This window comes from Hemicordylus capensis, chromosome 4 (genome assembly GCF_027244095.1).
Source record: "Hemicordylus capensis ecotype Gifberg chromosome 4, rHemCap1.1.pri, whole genome shotgun sequence".
NCBI classification, from domain to species: Eukaryota; Metazoa; Chordata; class Lepidosauria; order Squamata; family Cordylidae; genus Hemicordylus; species Hemicordylus capensis.
The window spans coordinates 125401109-125423072 of record NC_069660.1 but is presented as its reverse complement, the minus strand read 5'-3'; the positions used below and the strand labels follow the sequence as shown (position 1 = coordinate 125423072).

At 43.8% G+C, this 21964-nt stretch overlaps 2 protein-coding genes across 8 annotated transcripts in view; one reads left to right on the top strand and one right to left on the bottom strand.

The window, feature by feature from the left end:
• PALMD (palmdelphin) overlaps positions 1-4581 on the top strand; it is a 95407-nt gene extending 90826 nt beyond the window's left edge. For all 4 annotated transcript variants that reach the window (XM_053248078.1, XM_053248079.1, XM_053248077.1 and 1 more), the window contains one exon: positions 1335-4581. In XM_053248078.1, coding sequence (XP_053104053.1) covers positions 1335-1378 — 44 coding nt within the window. In that variant the 3' untranslated portion in view covers positions 1379-4581. The remainder of the gene's footprint in view (positions 1-1334) is intronic.
• A 1949-nt stretch (positions 4582-6530) lies between these two features.
• LOC128323123 (putative ferric-chelate reductase 1) overlaps positions 6531-21964 on the bottom strand; it is a 46729-nt gene continuing 31295 nt past the window's right edge. For all 4 annotated transcript variants that reach the window (XM_053245844.1, XM_053245842.1, XM_053245843.1 and 1 more), the window contains 8 exons: positions 20580-20696; positions 18739-18851; positions 18388-18474; positions 14355-14452; positions 13640-13698; positions 12807-12950; positions 9991-10052; positions 6531-7506 (listed from right to left, as the gene is read on the bottom strand). In XM_053245844.1, the coding sequence (XP_053101819.1) occupies positions 7414-7506; positions 9991-10052; positions 12807-12950; positions 13640-13698; positions 14355-14452; positions 18388-18474; positions 18739-18851; positions 20580-20696 (773 nt within the window). In that variant the 3' untranslated portion in view covers positions 6531-7413. The remainder of the gene's footprint in view (positions 7507-9990; positions 10053-12806; positions 12951-13639; positions 13699-14354; positions 14453-18387; positions 18475-18738; positions 18852-20579; positions 20697-21964) is intronic.

The window sequence follows — 21964 nt, the reverse complement described above, 5'->3', positions numbered from 1 at the left end:
GTCAAGCAAGGGATCTATGTTGTATAGGGCTTTTTCAGCTGGAGAGCAAGCCAACTATGAATATTAGAAATCTGCTTTTGAATGGATGTCTAAAGTGCATCAGATAATCCAATTCAGGTGTATCCTTGATGCTGGAGAAGCAGCATATCCTCACTGGATATCTTCATATCCAGAAAATGGAACTTAAAACCCTGAGCTTTTGCCTGCAATTTTCTGCAGAATATACACCAAGAAAGGAGAATAATTCCCATTCCTCTCCTCTGCAGTGGTATGGTGTCTCACCACATGCTGAATAATAAGAGAATGCTAGGAAATGAGTAATTTTCCCTAAACAATCTTATAATGAGCAGGCTTGTTCTAAAAAGGAAGCTCAGTCAGGAAGACCTGCCATTGCCAAGTTCACAATGCATAAACAAAGGGCTGTAAAAGGTGTACTGGGGCGGGGGAGAGGCAGAATCAGTTCTCAGACCACCACCCCCCTTTTCTTGCCAATTTCATTTTGCTAAAGCCCCTGCCATCTGTGTCACTCAGTCTCATTTAGAGAAGATAATCATTCACGAAGCACGCCTAAGTCAGCTTTGCACTGTAAAGCAAGTCTAAAAATCTGAGGGGAAAAGTAACCTGGGATAGACTCTGCCCCACTGAATATACAGGATAAGAATAGGCTTTGTTTCAAATAAGGCTTTAGGACAGACTGAGCATGGATGGCTCATTCGATACAGGTTAGCACTGCTTCGCAAACTTTCCTTATGAGGGGCACTTTCCATATGAGGTAGTGCCATTGAGTGGTTTGAATGCTGGACTTTAACACATAACTTGCTTTTAAAATTTCCAGTACTCCATCTGGTGGACAGCACATCAGGAATCATGACTTGTGCATTTAATACCCATGCAAAAATAAGCTAGCAAATGATCATTGTGTGTGTGCTGTCTGTGGCAGCATACACAACAAGGTTTGAGCACCTTAAAAATTCAACAAGTTTACTTCAGTGGATGTTTTAATGGACTAGAATTCATTAAAGACTTCCGTTTATATCTGATGAAGTGGGCTCTAGTCCATGGACGTTTATCCTGAAATAAGTATCATTGTGTATGCAAAAAAGTATTGTAGCATCTGAAATACTTTTAAATTAAATGTTTGAGCACCCTTTTTCCATTTCCTCTGCTACAATCTCACTAAAACTAATCACTTGAGACTTTGAATGTTACTAATAATATCATCTCTCATGGACATAATGGGTTATGGTAAGTATGTTTGCTCTACAAAATAGTTTTAGAAGTAGAAATGGAATCATGTTCATAATAGTTACTGTGGTGTTTATTTCTTCCTGCAGCTCTGAGAATGAGAATGGCAAAACTAGGGAAAAAGGTGATTTAAACAACTGCAGTGGAATTATAATCAATATGAAGTAAAGAAGAATTTTCTACTTTCTTTGGACCTGGATGGCTTTGGCTTCTGCAAATATATACATATATAGGAGTAGCAGCACTTTATGGGGGGGTGGGGGAATGAGCAGACAGACACACATTAAGGTTTGCCCCTCCAAAGGTTTAGTCCATATAAGCATAAACTTCCAACAATTCCCAGGAGCATTTTATTAGAAGTGTCTCAGTATTCTCAGATGACACAGGAAATCAAGAGCCAGTATCTTGAACAGGACTGCACCCATATCTATAAAAGGCAATGCTGATTTATTTCTTCCTCCAATTCTGGCTGTACATGAGTACAAGTAGTACTAATCCTAGCCTTGCTAGCACAGTTTGGGGTTGTGGGGATCACACCCTTCCACTCCCATAAGCCAGTTACTCAGCCTAGAATAGAAAACTCTACCCAAGGCATTTTCTACCCAAAAGGCCATGTCGTTTTAGGAGAAATGGTCTAGAGTACATCATGAAATTTACAAACACTTTGAGGGTCATCTACACATGCTCATTTGGTTGGTTGTTCCCACCACCCAACAGAACATGAAGTACATTCAGAAAAAAAATGAGCAAGCCAACAGTTGCCAAGCAGCCCGAGACTGTGAGCTATACTCTAAGCACCAGTCCGTATCATTCCCCATTCTTCTTCCCACTGCCCAGCTAGCCTCAATACTTCCCCTTTAGATTTCCCAGTCTTCACCCCTGTGTAGACAAAGCCTAAATGCATAGCTGGTACAGATGTAGGCTCTTTCAAGCTTCCTTCCCTTGCACACATGGGGGAGCTAGTGTGATCACACTCCCTTGCCCTTCCACTCAGCTGAGCATGTGAAAGATACTGTCTTAGCCGCAATGTCAGAGTTTGGCACCTGATACAAGTAGGACCCATCCTCTGGATTAAGAGGGCACCTGTATACAAGCCCATGCAGCTCTATTGTCCACAGCACTGAGGCTAGCAAGCCACTGTAGCAACCTTCTGTCACTTTTCAGGAACCAGTGTGGGAAAGAGCCTCTGTGTCAGGGGCATAGCTAGCTGTGTTCACAGGGGTCCAATGAGCACAGGCCACCACACACCCAGGGGCCCTTTCATCCACCTGTCACTTCTCCCCATTCCTGCAACTTGCTGCCACAACTTGCCTCCTACCCCACATCACTTGGTATCCAGTTTGCACAATGGTAGGAGGGGGGGTTCCATCATTTCTCCTCTTGTTTGACTGAGAAGAGAAGCCATAGAACCCCTCAGCATTATGTAAGCCAGTTAAGAAATGGAAGGCACACATGTGCCCTGATGCCTAATCCATGTGCATGTACATCATCAATTTTGTAGCCAGTCATGCAGTGGTAAGGGAATTCTATGGCTTCCCTCCTCACTCGAATGAGGGGAGAAGTGATGGAACACACACTGTTGTGCAAATCAGCTACTGAGGGGCAGGGGTAGAAGGCAAGTGGTAGGGGTGAGGAGCAGCAGCAGCGGTGGCAATATGTAAAAAATTCTGTGATGCCATGAGAAATTAAGGGGGCTCCCCAATGTTCAGTTACTGAACACAGGCCCTTGCTGATGTTGCTTGCCCCATCGGCCTAAAATATGCTTAAGTGCACTAACCTAGGTTCCTCCCCGCTCCGTTTAATAACCAAAAGTATGCATGCGTGAAAGGTTCACAGTGTAAGGGTCAACCACCCTCTGCTACCACTATCCAGAATCCACTCACATGGAAACAGGGACTGAATATGGTCTCGTATACAAACCCTACCAAAAGTAAGCCCAAGCCAGACAACAGCAGCGCATACTAAGTTATGCCATACATAACACATTTCAGGATTGTCAGACTGAGGTAAATAAATAGAAAGAAAACAGTCATGGCAAAAGAAAATTTGAGAGTAAGTTTGTGCATATTCTAGACTTATGGTAGAAAGACTTCAAAGTTCCAATGAATTTGATTCCAGCAGCTGCTGGATCTAGCTAGTTTAGGGAACCATAGGCTTCTGGAAACAACTTACTTCATATTCAGGCTGGAAGTATATGGACATGAAAAGACCGATGGGTCTTCTTTTAGCATATTGTGCTTCAAAGGCACAGCCAGCTATCCATCTAAGAAAGTGTAGTCTCTCAAATATGGACTGACTCTCTCTCTCTCACACACACACACACACTCACACACACCTACCTACAAGCTGGTGTAGAGGGTTTTATTGTTTTGTTTTTCCTCTTCAAGTTGGCAGTAGTTCAACTGCTATTAAATCTGAGCAAGAACGCCACACAGAGACTCAGCAGTAGAAGTGTTTTGTCCTGTGCTCAGCTGTATATTCAGGAGTTTTATATGAACATACTAGGGCAGGCAACAATGAATCTTCTCTACAAAATGTATCATTAACAGGGAAGATCTGCCTAGCAATGTATTCCACTGGGATGTATAAACACTCGTCTCTAGAGATTATGATTTTTTTTCTTATTAAAGTGGAAGGGTATTTCAAGGATATAGTTCAGTACAATGCATTTGCATCTTTGTTTTATAAAGGGAAGCATTCCTCTGCTATTTCAGTGGCTTATCCAGAAGTGTCCCTTGCAAATGGTATTTGAACAGGAGCAGCAAACATGATGGGTCAGGGGCTATTCCAGATCGTCTGTTCACCATTGTAACTGCTCAGTGGATCTGGGCCTGGAAGCTTTTCACACGGGGCTTCTGAAGCCCTTTAACTCACATGATCTCCAGAATGGAGGGGATGTGTTCACATATCTGCTAGATTTACCCCAAAGTCCCTGTGAGTTATTGGGGAGCAGTTCACACACAATTTGGGTTTTTCACTGTGCTTTAGAGTGTAACCCAGTTTATATCCAAGGTAAAAAAAAATCCACTATTGGGTTTTGGGGACAACTTCAAGTTGTAAAGCCTCCCCGTAAACTCACGGTAAAACCTGCTGTGCATAAAAGCCCCTGGAGAATCTGTTGTGGAACTGTAAGAGTTTCCCCAATACAGCTATTCAAGGACTAGAATGATTCATGGTGAGGACTTTGCTATCAGTGCCAAGTCAGACCATCCCATCCTTCCCTTTTTCTGTCTCACTGCTGGGAGGTTGTTATTAGCTAGGAATGATATTTGTAAAGAAGCGTTACTGCTTTCCTATTTCATTTCTGTATTAATAAAGGCTGGCCTTCTCCTCAAACCCTGGTACTTTTCTATGTGCAACCTTCTTTTGTATGTACAGACAAATGTGCACATGCACTACCCCTCTGTAGTCTGAAGTGGTATTGTCAAGGGAAAAAAATACCTCAGATTCTGGAACATTACATGAAGCTGAGTACACTTCCCAAACAACTCTACTTTGACATCACGGGTTTTCGGGTATTTTTTTTTTTCCCCTATTGAGGGCCAGAGCCATAGCAAGCTTCCCTGACTTATCCCCAGTAACAACAGCCAAAGTCTCAACGTTGAGGACAGTTCTGAGATTCCTGGTTCCTACTTCTAACAGTAGGTATTGAAGACCAACACCATTACCTTCAATTGTTAATGGAAGCTACACTGCCAACCATTATAGGCACTATTTGGTCAGAGTGAAGGTATTTGGTCAGCTAAAGCCAGACAACTGCGTTAGCAGTTTTGTTTACAAATGGTTCATGGGAAGGGGCAGCCTACAGATCACATTGCAGTCATTATGCTGTTACCAAACCATGTATGAGACCCATCAGTGTAACATGCAAACCTGGTAAGGGACTAGCACCTGGTTATTCAAAACAGAGCTTGATCCAGTAGTACTTCAAAATGGCTATCCCACTCCTTTAGAGAGAAATCCCATCTAGATCTTCTCAGATTTCACAGATCTAGTCATCACCTGTGTCTTGTCTGACCTCAACTTTCATAACTTCCAGACAGCTTCACTGGTGCTATTCCCATTTCTGGAGTAGGAAGAGAATAAGCATGTTGCTTACCCCACAGAAAGAGAGTAGCTTCATGTAAAAATATGAAGACATGGCATTTGAGGGCTCCTGCTCTTACAAAACAGCTTTTTATATTTTTGTACTCCTCACCAGAATTGATCAACTTCTCTTTTGGTGCCTGGAACTGAGGACACTCCATATAGTAGTAGTAAATATTTATTAGGTATGCATAAATGCAAGGTTAAACAAGTTGCAAAACATTATTCTGTACAGGGCAAGAGGTTTTTTTTTTTTAATGTAAGACATTTTAAAAAAAAATTTGAACACACAAACCTCTTAGACCATTCACATATTCACAGTATGACAAAAGCTCTGAAATCTAATTCACAACTGTAAAACCACACTAATGGCAACAGTCTTGTACTGTACTTTGTTTTTGATGAGCATGGCAAATGGTGAAAGCAGGAAGCCAACAGGTGCCAGATACTTTTGATTGAAAGTATCTGTGTCGAGTAGAATTAAGAATCAACGATCAAGTTGTCCAGTAACCAAATGCCCTTCGCTGAAGGAGATAAAAATCTCATGATCCATCTAGCTTCAGCCCTCCAGCTGTTTTTGGACTCCAACTCCCATCATCCCCAGCCAAGGTGGCCAATAGTTGGGGATTATGGAAGTTGTCAGCCAACACCTACAGGAGGGCCAAAACTATGGAGTCTTGATCTAGAGATGATATAAACTAAACACACAACAAGTTGATGAAGTTTTATAAAGCAATTTGGATAGAGCCATTACAAATTTGCAGAGCAACACTAGGTAGCTTTTGACTAGGAAACAAGGTGAAGTCAAGTTTGTTCTGCCATCACATCAGTAGATTGGAAGTTTAAGAGTGAGGGTGCTAAAACTTCAATTACACTTTGAATGGTGAAGGTTTTCAGCTTTAGCAACCTATGGAGGTCATTCATACAACCGAAAATTGGGTAGGACAAATGTCCTACCCGGGTTTAGGATCTGTGTGCACTCCCAATTTTTGGTTGTGTGGGTGCAAACTCCTAGTTAAGAGGAGGAAGAACTTGAAGTGATTGTGTGTAAGCAAGGTAGGAGGAAAAACTGGGTAGGGCAGCACTGTCCTACCCAGCATTTGACCAAGGTAGGAGGGGAAATTGTCCTACCAGCTTTTCTTCCTACCTTGCTTCCTCACAATCACTTCAAGTTCTCCCTCCTCCTAACTAGTAGTTTGCACCCACACAACCAAAAATTGGGGTCACACACTGCTCCCAAACTCGGGTAGGGCACTTGTCCTACCCAGTTTTCAGCTGTGTGAATCAAGCCTATCAATCAAGTTAGAGTACATGATCACCACCTAGGGTCCAAGTGATATTTGGGACCTGTTAGGCTTCCATTCATGTTTCTCCCTCTAAGGTTCCAAACTACTGCTGTAACCCCTATGAATAAGACTTCTGCCTTACATTCTCAATGGAAACCTGAGAAAATACAAAAGGGATCCTCTTATGCAAGCGATTCGTGAGGTCTAGCTTGATAATACTGATGAAATGACTGCATCTGTGCTCAGTTGGGGAGAGATGGGAAGATCATGATCAGATTCATTCTTCACTGAATAGGCCAAAGTGGGCAGGCAGCCTCATGTCCTTCCCTACTCTAATGGCTACCAAATGAAAAAAGGTACTAGCCAAGTAACATGCCAATTCAAACACCAACTTATGAGAAATGAGCAAAACTTATGAAGTGTGATAACAGCCAGTTCAATTCATGTAGGCAGCAACTCTAAAGCAGGAATACCAACTCTAAAGCAAGAATGTCCAACTGGTCCAAAGCAAGAGCCTCTCACCTGAGCCCTCTGGTGACAGAGGAGGTTATAGGATCCAAACTGATAGTGTTGAAACAAGTGGGGTCAAGATAAAGGCAGGCTCAAATCAAGGTTGGGACAGATTTGCAGAGAACATTTAGTTCTGCCCTTAAACAGCTGTATGGCAAGGAAGCAGGTTGCTTAAATCCTGAATTTGCAGATAAAAAGTTTGTTCCCCAATGCTGAACTTTCACAGTAGAAAGATGCATCTCCACACAATTACAGGCTCGCCAGATGATTTAAGACCTCTTCATTGTCATATTTGTCCAATTGCTGCCAGGAAGGTGACGAGAAATGCTATATTGCCACAAATGTAGATGATTAGTACTGTCTGCTTAAAGGTATGGCCCTGAAACGAAGAGGGGAAAGACTATGTGAGGGAGGATATCTGTAGGAGCAGCTCAAAAAGAGTCTGCTCAGTGTTCAGAAAAGCATGTCTAACAGTTCTGGAGTTCTTATGCCGGTGGGAGAACACAGCATGTCTGAACGCTCGCCCACAGAAAACCAATACAAAGGAATGAGTACCAGGCTATTGGCAGTCATCTTTTAAAAAATTGAGGAGCATTCAGGCATACCATCACATCATCCTGCAATGGTATGGTTCGTAGAAGGCTATTCCATTTTCTTTTACATTCATTGAATAATTTTCACAAAGGCAATACACAAAGAAAAACTGTTGTTCCCCAACCTTTAATTCTTTTCCATAACCCCCCACCTGCAAGCCTCCTGATCAGTTTTAAGTATGTAGGGGCTACTGCTCCTTATAGAAAAGGTGTAATTTTAAGGTAGGACCTCCCAATTAGCAAACACTACTAAACAGTGTTTCCAAACACTAAAAGATTCTTTGTTGGCTCATAAAGTTACAGTGAGAGAAATAAGTATTTGATCCCCTGCTGATTTTGTCCGTTTGCCCTCTGACACAGAAATGACCAGGCTGTAATTGGAATGGTAGGTTTATTGTAGCTGTGAGAGACAGAATAACAACAAACAAACCCTCAAAAGCCCAGTGCCCAAAAGTCAGCGATGGATTTGCATTGTAGTGAGGGAAATAAGTATTCGATCCCTTCACAAAAGATGTCTTAGTACTTGGCGGCAAAACCCTTGTTGGCAATCACAGAGGTCAGACGTTTCTTGTAGTTGGCCACCAGGTTTGCACACAACCCAGGAGGGATGTTGTCCCACTCCTCTTTGCAGATCCTCTCCAAGTCAGAAAGGTTTCAAGGCTGATGTTTGGCAACCTGAACCTTCAGCTCCCTCCACAGATTTTCTATGGGGTTAAGGTCTGGAGACTGGCTGGGCCACTCCAGGACCTTCATGTGCTTCTTCTTGAGCCACTCCTTTGTTGCCTTGGCTGTGTGTTTTGGGTCATTGTCATGCTGGAATACCCATCCACGACCCATTCCCAATGCCCTGGCTGAGGGAAGGAGGTGCTCACCCAAGATCTGATGGTACATGGTCCCGTCCATCGTCCCTTCGATGCGGTGAAGGTGTCCTGTCCCCTTAGCAGAAAAACACCCCCAAAGCATAATGTGTCCACCTCCATGTTTGACGGTGGGGATGGTGTTCTTGGGCTCATAGGCAGCATTCCTCCTCCTCCACACACGGCCAGTTGAGTTGATGCCAAAGAGCTCGATTTTGGTCTCATCTGACCACAACACTTTCGCCCAGTTCTCCTCTGGATCATTCAGATGTACATTGGCAAACTGCAGACGGGCCTGTACATGTGCTGCCTTGAGCAGGGGGACCTTGCGGGCACTGCAAGATTTCAGTCCTTCACGGCGTAGTGTGTTACCAATTGTTTTCTTGGTGACTATGGTTCCAGCTGCCCTGAGATCATTGACAAGTTTCCCCCGTGTAGTTCTGGGCTGCTTTGTCACCGTTCTCATGATCATTGCAACTCCACGAGGTGAGATCTTGCATGGAGCCCCAGACCGAGGGAGATTGACAGTTATTTTGTGTTTCTTCCATCTGCGAGTTATCGTGCCAACTGTAGTCACCTTCTCACCAAGCTGCTTGGCGATAGTCTTGTAGCCCAGTCCAGCCTTGTGCAGGTCTACAACCTTGTCCCTGACATCCTTCGACAGCTCTTTGGTCTTGGGCATGGTGGTGAGTTTGGAAGCTGAGTGATTGCTTGCTTCTATGGACAGGTGTCTTTTATACAGGTACTGTAACAAGCTGGGATTAGGAGCACTCCCTTACAGAGGGTGTTCCTCATCTCAGCTCGTTACCTGCTTATAGTGAAAAGACACCTGGGAGCCTGAAATCTTGCTGGTTGATAGGGGATCGAATACTTATTTCCCTCACTACAATGCAAATCCATCGCTGACTTTTGGGCACTGGGCTTTTGAGGGATTGTTTGTTGTTATTCTGTCTCTCACAGCTACAATAAACCTACCATTCCAATTATAGCCTGGTCATTTCTGTGTCAGAGGGCAAACGGACAAAATCAGCAGGGGATCAAATACTTATTTCTCTCACTGTAGATATGTGGTTCACTCCCTAGCTGCTAACTATGTAGCCATCATCTATGGCATTTTTCAGCTCCTTCAGTAAGCTCCTATTCCAGTTAGGGGTGTGCAGAGCTGATCCCAGTCGGATTTGAACTCCAACAGGCTGCCTTTGTTGGGGCTGGGGAAGTTCATGTTTGAAATGGGCCCGTTTGAATCGAAGCAGGTTCAATTCGAACCAGTTGTGTACTACTACCCTAGCTGGAACAGGAGCTTATTGGCAACCAACAAACCTCTAAGCCGGGTTTTCTGCCTAATTCAGAGTACTAGGGATTGGTTCTAACAGTATGTTGCAGGTTCAAAGTTGAGCAGAGATACTTATTTACCTGTGCCTTGAGAGAGTTCATGGATTGCAAGATGTGTATCCTGTCATCTTCTAGTACTTCAACTGCAACACAAATATAGATTAGCGCTATGCACAAGGAACAGACTCTTTAGTAACTGGGTATTTGTTAATCAGTTTAACTTCTATTAAGAGTTTAATAAAATGAAACAAGTTAAAATACAATGCTAAAATCACATTTTAAAAGTTACAAATTTTAGAAGTTGCAAATTAAACGTTACTAGTAAAAAGCTAAGAACCAAGGACTAAAAAAAACCCCACCAGATATAAGCACAGACAAAACATTTAAAAGCCTCTTTAAAAGATGTGTCTGTCTTTGTTTTTTTAACACCACAGAGGGAGCATGGTGAAGCTATTCCGGGAGGGCTTTCCAAAGCTGAGAGGCCACAGCTGAAAGGGCCTTGTTTCTAGTCCCCACCCAACCAGACCTCTATTAGTGGAAGAGCCCGAGATGCCAAATGGAGGGCTCTGACAGGTTCATATGGGCAAATGCGATCCAACAGGTAGATGCACTCACCCCTGTTGAAGTCAACTCAACAGGACACCTGTGTTGGATTGTGGCTAATGAGATTCACTGACTAATTCACAGCCTAGAAAAGCCATGTTCAATTGTTTGAATATCTGAAGCTAGAAAATTCTCTTAATGGAGGAAGACCAGTTTTTGCAGCTCCATTTTGGAATGTGTTTTACGTATCACAAGACCTCTGGAACAGAACACTGAAGGTCAACTTTGTACTATAGCAAAGTTAATGCAGTCTGTAGACAACTGAACACAAAGCTGAGAACAAAACTTCAGAGGACCTTTTGAAGGGCAGAACAGTAGTTTAGAGCCAATTTGAACAGAACTTTCAACACTATTCCTTCAAAATACACAGCTTATTGGCAACCTGGAAAGAGGCCATGGCCCCATGCCTGCATTTGTTGCAGCCAGTTAAGAACAGGGGTGTTGCCAAGTTGGAGTTGCACCTGCTCCCAGGGCCACTTGTGCTTTTCTCCTCCACCCCATCGTAAACATATGGGCGGAGCAAAAGAACTGTCAGGACGTGGCCAGCATTCTTGGCAGGCCCTCTCTCCCCAATGCAGGCAATCTCTATCTATCACACACACACACACACACACACACACACACACACACAGACAGCTCAGAGAAGAATTCTAAGGGCAGCAGAGGGAGTAGAGAAAAATCATATTGTGGTTTTACCCTTCATTTTTAATGAGGGCGGGTTTCCAATAAGGTCCCTAAAGTCCTTTAACTGAAGATCTTTTCAGCTCCATCTCAGCTTTAGGAGAGAAGAGGGAAGGGGACTGAGTGTCCCTCCCTCTTCTCTCATTGAGACTGGCTGGTGCTCAGCAACATTTCCCTCACTGTTGAGCCTGTCAGCTAGCCTGAGGGAAGAATGGGCTGAACCTGAGCACTAGCCAGCCAGGAGAAGAGAGGGATGTTGTCCCACTTGCCTCCCCACTGGAGGATTCTTCTCGCTTGAGGCAAAGATAGTCCTCCAGTCAGGAACCAACAGCATGACTGTGTCAGGGAGGCAAGACTGGTAGAGCAAGAGCCATCACCCAGCTAGCAGGCCCCTTCTCCCCCAGGGCCCAGAGACATGTGTCCCACCTTGATCCATTATGGCTTTGGCCCTGGTTAAAAATATCATGACCTATTTGCATTTACATCTTGTATGGCACATTTTGTACTCCAGTGCCACACACATACACACACCATTAGGCTGGCCTATTGACAATGATTTCATGTTGCTTGGCTCTGAGCTGCAGCCTGCCAACCCAGCACTGCAAAAAGCTGAGCAACATTTTGCACAGATTCTTCTGGCATGATGGATACTCCTTTTTGGTAGCAGTGTTTAGTTGCCAACATCAGAAAGAGACCACGCCACCACATATGACAAGGCTTGCTTCAGTTTTTATACCCATGATTCTTCTAGTATCCACTACATTTTAGATTCAACAGAGCAATTTTCCATTCATAAAGAGGCTTTTATCCACATGCACACATTTTGAAGAAAACAGAAACAAGAGATTCTTGGTTTCTCTTCACTGGCACCAGCTGCTATGACATTTTGCACATTAGTACAAAAAACAAAGAATATCTTGTGGTGGGTGCAGATGTTGGGACAAGTTGAACTAACAGATCAAGGGTGATATTTTCAGGACCCTGGTACTCAATTATCAGTTATTTTCATGATGGAAAAAAGTTTGAGGATAAAGCATTTGACCTGGGAGACTAGAACTCAAATCCTGCTTAGCCATGTCTCATCTGGTGAGATGTGCACGCCGTCATCTCAGCCTCAGAGCCTTATCCACAAAATAGATCAACTAGCAATTCTTGCCCTTCTGTCATTCACAAGTCACTTAAGACATGTACTGTATAATGGGCCAGTTTATATCTGCATTTCACCAGTCACTTCTACCACACAAATGCTCCTGAATGTTTAGATTCACAGCTGCCAACACAGAAACTGTGCAGTGTTCCCTCTAACAGGGATTCCCAGATAATGTTGACTACAACTCCCAGAATCCCCATCTGCAATGGCTTTTGCTTGGGGATTCTGGGAGTTGTAGTCAACATCTGGGAATCTCTGTTAGAGGGAAACACTGAAACTGTGTATCAAATGTACTATGTAATACTACTGCCATTATAAGGGTAGCAAAGAAGCTGGTAAGCCCAACATGAAGGTCCTAATTGTGGAAGCCATTCTCTTTAGGAGACACAAAGCACCAGAAGATTTGTCACTTGTTGAGACTGCAGCATTTCCTGTGCAGAATTGGAAGTGGCTTTGTTCATACCTTTGCGAATGAGACAGTAGCCATGCATCTCCAGAAGGATGTCTATGCCAACATGCCAAGCTACAAACCCAATCATTGTGTAAGTGTCCCATGGATCTGGAAGGTTGAGAGCTGGCAAGTCCATTCCCAGGAACACAGTTACCACTGTTAAAGAATCAGACCAGTTTTCCACATTACACAAAAACACACAGAGCTAGGAACAGGTAGCTCTCTTGCAACTTACTTAATCCTACGCCTTGCACTTTGCAACTTACTCCTAAGTGAACAGAAGCAGAAATGTCTCTTTCCACATGCAGAGACTTCCTCTCACTTCCACAAATCTATCCTTAACCATTGCACACGTAAAAGCCACCCCCTCCCTCAAGACACAAAGCCACCAACAAGATGTTTACCAACTCTGGTCTACACATTACTGAAGTTTGCCAGAGATCACCACCACCACCACCACCAGCAGTGTTTCCTGTAACAGTGATTCCCAGATGTTGTTGACTACAAGTCCCATAATTCCCACTCAGAGGCTGGGGATGCTGGACAGCAAGGATGCTGGGAGTTGTAGTCAACAACACCGGGGAATCCCTGATACAGGTAACACTGACCAACACCACATCAACAAATATTACATATGCATCTTTGTTCTGGAATGAACCACATGCCAGAGAGCGCAAGTCAGGAGTGCTGATCATAGGCCACACGCAGGCTGCTTAAGTACGGTATTCTCGCAGTCGCCTGCAGAAGTCACATGTGGGTTTAGAACAGCAGTACAAACCTAATGTTCTTAGCTATCTTACAAACCCAACATTTTGGATACTGCTAGAAAGGAATTACCTACTCACCAGCTAAAATTCTAGCAGTTGTGCCAGTGCACCAGTGTAGGCAGTTAAAGACGTGCCTCCTGTTTTCCCCAAAAGAAGAAAAAAGCAGCGGGGGGTGGGGGGTGGGAGGGAGAAAGAAGAGAGAACAACATTCAGTGCAACACCATGCAATAACACAACACAGGCTATTTCATACACCAATGCGTCTTCACTGTGGCAGTTGCAAGATTAGTGGGGTTCCTCCTCTCAAGTTCCTTTGGGATTCTAGGTATCCTTAGCTGTCATGCCAGTAGCCATTCAACTGCTACCCTTGCAACATTCTAAACAGGCCAGCAGACATGTGGTTGTAGTAATAATATGAAGGGGCACCCCCCACAAGCATGCCCCCACCACCACCCACACACCCCAGGCATGCCCTCCTCCACCCACCAGCCCTGGGCATGGGGCCCCTGGCAGATGCCTGGCGACCCACTGATCCACCTCCCTTTGCTGAGCTGCAACACATCTCGATATTACTGCACCATCACCTGTTCTAGCAGGGATAGGGCAACATGCCCATGCTGGCACAGTGACTCCATTAGACTGCATCACAGTTCAGCAAAGCGAGGCAGGCCAGTGATGGTGGGTGGGCAAACAGGCAGCAGCAGCAGCAGGGGCTGCCTCAAATCTGCCCTGCAGGCCAGTCACATCTCATCAGGAAACATTTCCAGCACGTACGTGTACAAAAACTGAATACCTTGGTGCTTGGGGAGGTGGTCTGACTGCTGCCATAAGGGGCTGAACGATTGCCAGTGCCATCACTGTACAGCCAAGGTATGCATGAAAGCCTGCTTGCTAAACAAGAAAGCAATTTTAGTTATAATAGCACTTTAGCAATGCAATAGGAATTATCACCACAACCAAGTTTTAATACACCAATACACCACGCTCTTCAAAACTCTTACTACAAATGCTCAAAGAGTTCCCCATGCTTAGAAAGCCAGGTTGGAGATTAGTTTTTTTTAATACTTCAAATAACCGATAGGAAGCTAACTAGCACAATATGAATATGCTAAGCAAGAAGAATTTGGGTAAAGGTTTGAGCAGACTATCAGGTAGATCTTTCTAAATAAAGGCAGTTAAAGATTTTGCTTTTCGTTGTTCAGTTACAAGGCAGGGGTATAGATCCTACTGCTTCATTTCCATGCATTATAGCTCTTGTGAACGATTCTCTATTTTGGAGGACAGCCTTGCTTTCTCCAAGCATGGTGAGGATCTTTGGAGACCACATCTCTCTCCCATTCCTCAACCCACTGCACTGGGTTAATACACGCAATAAATTTGAAGGTCCTAAAGGAGTACTTGGGAGTCACCTTAAAGATGTGCATTGCATCACCAGCTTGTCAACATTTTTAACAACTTTTTTACAAGTTATCTGTTTTTACACAATAAATTTGAAGGTCTTAAAGGAGTACCACTGTAATTGACTGTACACCACTATGTACTCTTGAGCCAAGTATACCAGCATTGGCATGCTAGCCGGGGGTGGGGTGGGGGGGTCCTATTTTGGAGAACTCTATTCCTATTTCCATATGTGATGGTTTTGTATCAGAACAAGAGGGATTAGGCCAGGGATCCTCAATGTTGGGTCCCCAGATGTTACTGGACTTCAACTCCCATAATATCCAGCCCCAGTGACCTTTGATCGGGGATTATGGGAGTTGAAGTCCAATAACATCTGGGGACCCAACGTTGAGAATCCCTGGATTAGGCGACCATACAAGTTCAATTTATGCACCCATGTTTAAAATATGTAACAACCCTTTAATGTAACGTGTGTTGAACTGTACTGTGCTATTTATAAAGTTTTGTTTTTCATGTTGTTGCTATTTTTTTTGTCTTCATTGGGAAACAATATAAATGTTTTGGAGAGATCGCTCATAAAGTCTTTGCTCATATTCCAGGAGCACATTTACTTAGAAGCAAGTAGGGACTGCGCACGGAACCATTCGGGACTCCATTCTAGGAGCGCCAAACTAGTTCTGTGGACTGGTGTTTGAGCCAGTTCGAAGGTGGGAGATGAATAACTTTAAGAGTGGGGGAGAGTGCTCTTACACCTCCCGCCACATTTCCCCCGCTGGCCATGTGTGTTCAAACGGTCCGGCAGGGTAGCAGCGTACCGCCCTGCTGCCCCATTGCTTCCTCGGACCGAAAGTGATCACAAGTTCCTAGTGCACACGCACACATATGACATGCGCACGCACACCAGGAACTTCCGGTCTGAGGAAGTAATGGGGTGGCAGGGGGGTACGCTGCTGCCCCGCCATAGTGTTTGAATACACAGCACCAGCGGGAGAAACATGGTGGGAGGGATAAGACCACCCTCCCCCACCCTTAAAGTTATCCCTCCCCACCTTCAGACCAGCAGGTGCCAGTTCCGTGCACATCCCTAGAAACAGGTCCTACTGAAACAGCTGAGACTGCTATCCACATGAACAGTTGAGGGTGGACTGAAAGTTTTCATCAGGAAGCTCCAGCTGACTGTGTAGGTTCTCCAATTTAACTCATACTGAACTTTCCACATTCAAAGATGTGCTGCAAACTCACTCAAGTTAACACTTTCACCCAGCCTGTTTGACCCAAAGGACCTGGGTGGATGGCAACGTCTTATCTGATAAGATTAGACTGCAAGCAGGGGTATAATGGAGCGCCACTCCAGACCTCCTGGAAACAGCAACAGGATATCAGCAGAGCTAGGCCCCAGTTGAGCTCCAGAGTAAACATGCACAGGATGAGGTCCAACAGAAGAGGCATATTGTTGTGCCTTTTCTGTTGCCCTCCAGTCTCTTACTACATTGCCATTATTCATTTACCAAGCCTTGTCCCCTCCTTTTCTCCAGCAAGTGCTCTTCCCCGAGAGGCAACCAAGGAACTGAGGGGATTATTTAACAATATTCTATGACACAGCTGCTTTCAAAGTCATCAGTAGCATAGTGTCTAGTGTTTACTTCAATGAACCATTTCTTTTATTAGGTTTTAGATTAATGTTATATTTTAATTTATATTTTAAACCTTTTATTAAGTTTTAGATTAATGTTATATTTTAAATGTTATATTTTAACATTTTTTAAATGTTATATTTTTTTAAAAAAAATTCTGAGTGTTTAGAGACAAGAAGATCTAATCTACAAACAGCCCTGTGAAGTAAATTAGGCTGAGAGAGGCAATAGCCTTGTAGTTCAGGTGGTAGCAAGGGAGGAGATAAAATGGAGGCGAGGTGATATCCCTCTCACAGTGCTTTCTATTGGATTTTTTTTATTTTTGCTAGTTTATTGCAATCAGGACCGTTAAATTTTTAATAATCTCAGGTACTTTGTCTCCAGTTCACTTTCTGATATCTGGCTGCTCTAATAATAACTAGCAAATGCATCTGTAATTCTTTCAAGGTCTGCCCACCCCTCCACCAAACATTCATCCCAACGTAACTGCTTACCAGCTTTACATGCTGAGGCTTCAGGGGCTTGCAGAGATGGACACAGTCGTTTTTTCGAGCCAATCCTCCTCTTCAGATAAACTCTTAAAATCCATTTTAAGAGTTTATCTGAAGAGGAGGATTGGCTTGAAAAAATGACTCTGTACATCTCTGCAAGCCCCTGAAGCCTCAGTGGGTAAAGCTGGTAAGCAGTTACGTTGGGATGAATGTTTAAGTGGGCGGGGGGAGGTCTTGGAAGAATTACAGATGCATTCCCCCATTAGTAATAGATTTGTGGCATTGGAGCAACAGCTGGCTGTCACTAATGAAGAACAAGAACTGCCAGCATTTTCATTAGAGACTTTCTCCTCAACACTAGAAGCACTTCCCCAAGCTGCTCAGGACCCAAGAGAAGAATTTGGATTCAGGTACCTTGGAAATCCTTTCCAAACAAAGCCTGTTAATCTCAGAAACCTTTTAAATCTTTATGAAAAAAATTATCAGCTAGATTGTAAGATGGAGGGTCTGGGAACAGCAATAGAGGAGACAGCTGAGATGTTAAAGAAGCAAAGATGGGAGGACAAACAAACAAATGAAAGCAATGGCCCGGGTGAAGGAAAGGGTAAAGACAAACAAGTGAATTTGAAGGGCAGAAACCCTTCTGCCGATTTGAGCTCCAATAATTTTAAAAACTCTCACATCCTTGTGAGAAATCAAATTCCTTTGTTCATAGAAGATTACAGTATCAACTGCCACAAATGGGCAAGTTTAAAAATGGTTTGTCAGTCTTTAAGCAAATTACTGGGTTTTAAAGTGACATCTTTGGAGATTAAAACTTTGCAGTGGTTACCAGACTTTGACTTGTAGTTCACCAGAACTCTTCCTTAAACTGGACAATAAAGGAGAGAGAGAATATGCGCCAACAAGCAACTCAGCACAATGAGGTCAGGAAGTTCCTGGACTACTTAGGGCAAAATTTCAAAGATAACCAACTCCCAGCTGAGGCTCCATCTGGGACATCCCCTAATTTCCAGTTCATTGATCCAAGGATCACCATAAAAATGTTACATCCATTTTTTTTTGGTTATAGAATCTTCATGGGGGCTTTCATTATGAGCCCCTGCATGCACAAATTTGCCACCACATCATTCACTGCAAAGTAGTGGCACTCCCTCCCACACAGCCCCGGCCTGAGCAATATAGGATGTTAAGAGACATCTGAAGTCGGCACTTCTAAAGCCAGAATTCCATCCAATGGCTGGATCAGGCAACCTCATTTCAGGTCCTGCAGAATTCAAGCTTAAGTAATGTCACTTACTTGACTCCAACCTCCACGGTACACAAAAGGAAGAACAAAAGATATGCTTGTAAGTAACACAGTTGTCATCATCAGTGCACGATGGACCTATTGATAAAGTTACACATTTTTAACCGTTAGAACTCTTGCATAACATCCAGTTTGTGGCTCATATTAAAGTAACTATTGAGAAGCGTACAGCAGAAAAGATTAAATGTATCCTGAAGATTAAGAGCTTGCATTTGTACTTTTAATTAGACGGCAATCAGTGTTTTATAAGCATAGGCAAGATTTTCCTCCATATCTTTGTGATTCTAATAGTACACAACTTGAGTAGGGAAGCACATTCTCACATTTTGCCTTTTCTCCCACCTGAAACCAGATCTCCTCTCCAAACAGTGACTGAGGCCAGACGGGCTTGAAAAAGCGGGCAACAATGACACCAATGCTAACTGTGGTCATCCATGCAACAAACATTAATGCACCTAAGGGATGGAAGAAGGAAAAAGAGAAACACATGCTCTAGTTGCACAGCTGAGTACTCATTGCAGTAAACACACACAACCATATTCGTATGGCTTCAGAATTTTTAACCCCAGCAAGAAGTGTGCAGGCTAGTGGTGTTTCTTCCAACATCAGTTCAAGTATCGGAAACTGATGGTGCACAAAGTGTTAAACTCTATGCACATCTCATTTGAGAGCTAGTGAAGATATGCAAATGCCTGTCATTTAATCTGGGGAACCCTTAAACATTTGAAGTGTCTGAAGGAAGATTTCAGGAGTCTCCTCAAGAGGCTACCTAATGGTGCAGCGGAGAAATGCCTCACTAACAAGCAGAAGGTTGCCAATTTGAATCCCCACTGGTGTTGGAAGTTAAGGACTTTGCGCTGTCTCTTGTCTCAGACACTGGAGGACAGACTAGTGAGTCAGAGGCCTAGAGGGTCAAGACATTGGTCATCCCTTCCCTACTGCTCTAACACTATCCCTTTGGAATGTAGATTGCTAATCTCAGGGACTTCCTTCCTTCCAGCAACTCACTTCCTCTCTCTCTTCTCTTCCTGTCCTTCTACCTTGCAAAATGGCAAGCTCCTCTCCCTGCACCATGTGTGCAAAGAAGATGCAGAATCCATCTGCATCCAGTTAGCTAGATAGATTAGAGATCCTAACTCCTCACTTTCCTATCTAGAATGGAGTTCCTTAATAAATGCCTTATATATTGATTTGAAACTATGAATTGGCTCCAAGTTACTTTACCCTCAGCATACACGCATGCCTAAGTAAATTCCGCTATGTTGTGCCTCTGTGCACTCTGCTATAATGAGAAAGGGATTCTCTTACCACAGAGAATTCCCAACAGCTGGTATGTTTCCCAGACTATGGGAAACATCTATATCGGGCAGCAATGATATAGGAAGATGCTGAAATGGTATCATCTCACACTGTGCAGGAGGAGGCAATGGTAAACCCCTCCTGTATTCTACCAAAGAAAACCACAGGGCTCTGTGGGTGCCAGGAGCAGTGCTCCCTCTAAGAGTTGTTGACTACAACTCCCATAATCCCCTACCAAAGGTGATTGCAGCTGGGAATGCTGGGAGTTGTAGTCAGCAACATCTGGGAATCCCTATTAGAGGGAACACTGGCCAGGAGTCAAAATCGACTAGACAGCACACTTTACCTTTAGTTCTCCTCAAGCCTCTTCTCCCTTTATTTTCCTAGGGTGCTCATGGCTTTTTAAGCTCCTCGTGAGTTTTGGGGCTCCAGCCAGATGTGGAGCAGCAGCAGCGGATTTCCAGCCAGATGTGGAGCACTGTCTGTTGGCCAGCACATCTCCCTTTTCCATGGCCACTTAGAAGTAATTGTGAAAAGAATACAAGGGGGGGGAGGTGCTGACAAGGGTGGTGCTCCCCATCTGACTGGAATGCAAAAGCTCTCAAGGAGGGATGATCAGTTTCTTCAGAATCTGATGCTGGCATCTGAAGCTTTGAGAGGCGGGAGCTTGAAAAGCTACAGAATACATCTGGAAAAGCCCTTAGAAGTCCTTCCTCTTGAAGGAAGACTGAAGGCAACAGATGTACACGGCTAAGAAGTTTTAATGAGTATTCAACATTTCAGCTATTGCAGCAGTTATTACCACATAGCCTACAAGCCACGGGACAACAGCAGTCAGATGCATGCTCTATGCCCTCTCTCCCCCACCTAAGTTTTAAACTTGCCATGGATCTTTATGAGGAGTGGGGAACGAGATCCCCCAATATCCTGTGCTGGTCCTGAAATGTTATACTTTCCATTCGTGACCAGAGGCTGTCTGTGGTGCTTGTAGATTGTACCGTCTGCACCAGAAAGAAAGAAAAAATGTGATTATACATCAAAGAAGGTTGGGGAGACTCACCTCACATCAGGACTAGCAGCCAGGACCTTGGAGTATGAACTGTGCCTGTGTCTGCACACCTGCTTTTCTACATAGTTCCCATTTTTTGACTAATCACCTGTAGGACTCTGTGGTTATAATAGGAAGAGTTTCTTTTTAAAAAAAAAATCATACAGATTTTTCTCCGATGAAAAACCTCTAGTGCATTTCCCTTCTGCTATGGAGGAATTAATGGAGACCAAGAGTTTATTTCAGACCAGACCTGAATACTAGGTTCTCAGAACTATTAGCAGTCTTCTGTAATTGAAGAATATGAAGCAGCAGCTCTTATTTCAGTTCAGTTGACACTCCTCATGTCCTGGGCCCAGAGACAGAGTATGTCCAACCCTGTGTGGCCATTGAGGAAGTGGAGGCAGGGAAAGGTTGTCTAAGCAACCCAGCTCCATATAGAGCAGATTTCAGATATACCGGACATTGAGCGTTAGTGCAATCCCTATATATGAGCTTTGGGTATACACAACTCTTGAGGCTGCACTCCTTGATTAACAAAGCCAGGAAGAACACATTTCTGATGATACATTTTATACTGGGCTCTTCTGGACAGTACAAATCCTGACAGGAGATGTAATTGGAGTGTTGCACAATTTTTTAAAAATCACTGGCTGCCGATAGTGTCTTTTAAATACTTCTATTGGGACGAAATGGTCAGGACTAGAACCAATGGGTTGAAATAGCAGAGGAAGCAAATTTAGGCTAGACATTAGGGAGTGTTCCCTCCTCCTTTAAAAAAGAAGAAAAGAAAACCTGTAAGGGCTTTTGAACCATCTACCTCATGCAGTGGTGAGCTCTCCTTTGCTGTAGGTTCTCAAGCAGAGGCTGAGACAGGCATCTATCAGGGATGCTATAGAAGATTATTGCACTGAGTAGGGGGCTGGGAAAGAAGATGTACAAGGTCCCTTCCAACTCCAACATGCTATGAATATGTAACAGACTATTTGCAAGTATCTTGCCTTCTCAGTCCCAAACATTAGTTGGTCACATTCAAGTTTCTTTGAAGATTGCAAGAACTGCCTTGTTAGATTAGAGGGACCTTTTGATCATGTGCAGCATCCCATTCCCAACAGCTGCCAGCCCGATGCCTATGAAAGCTCACAAGCAGCAACTGTCACACACTCCAACATCTAGCATTCCCAAGTAGCAATAGCAATAGCACTTACATTTATATACCGC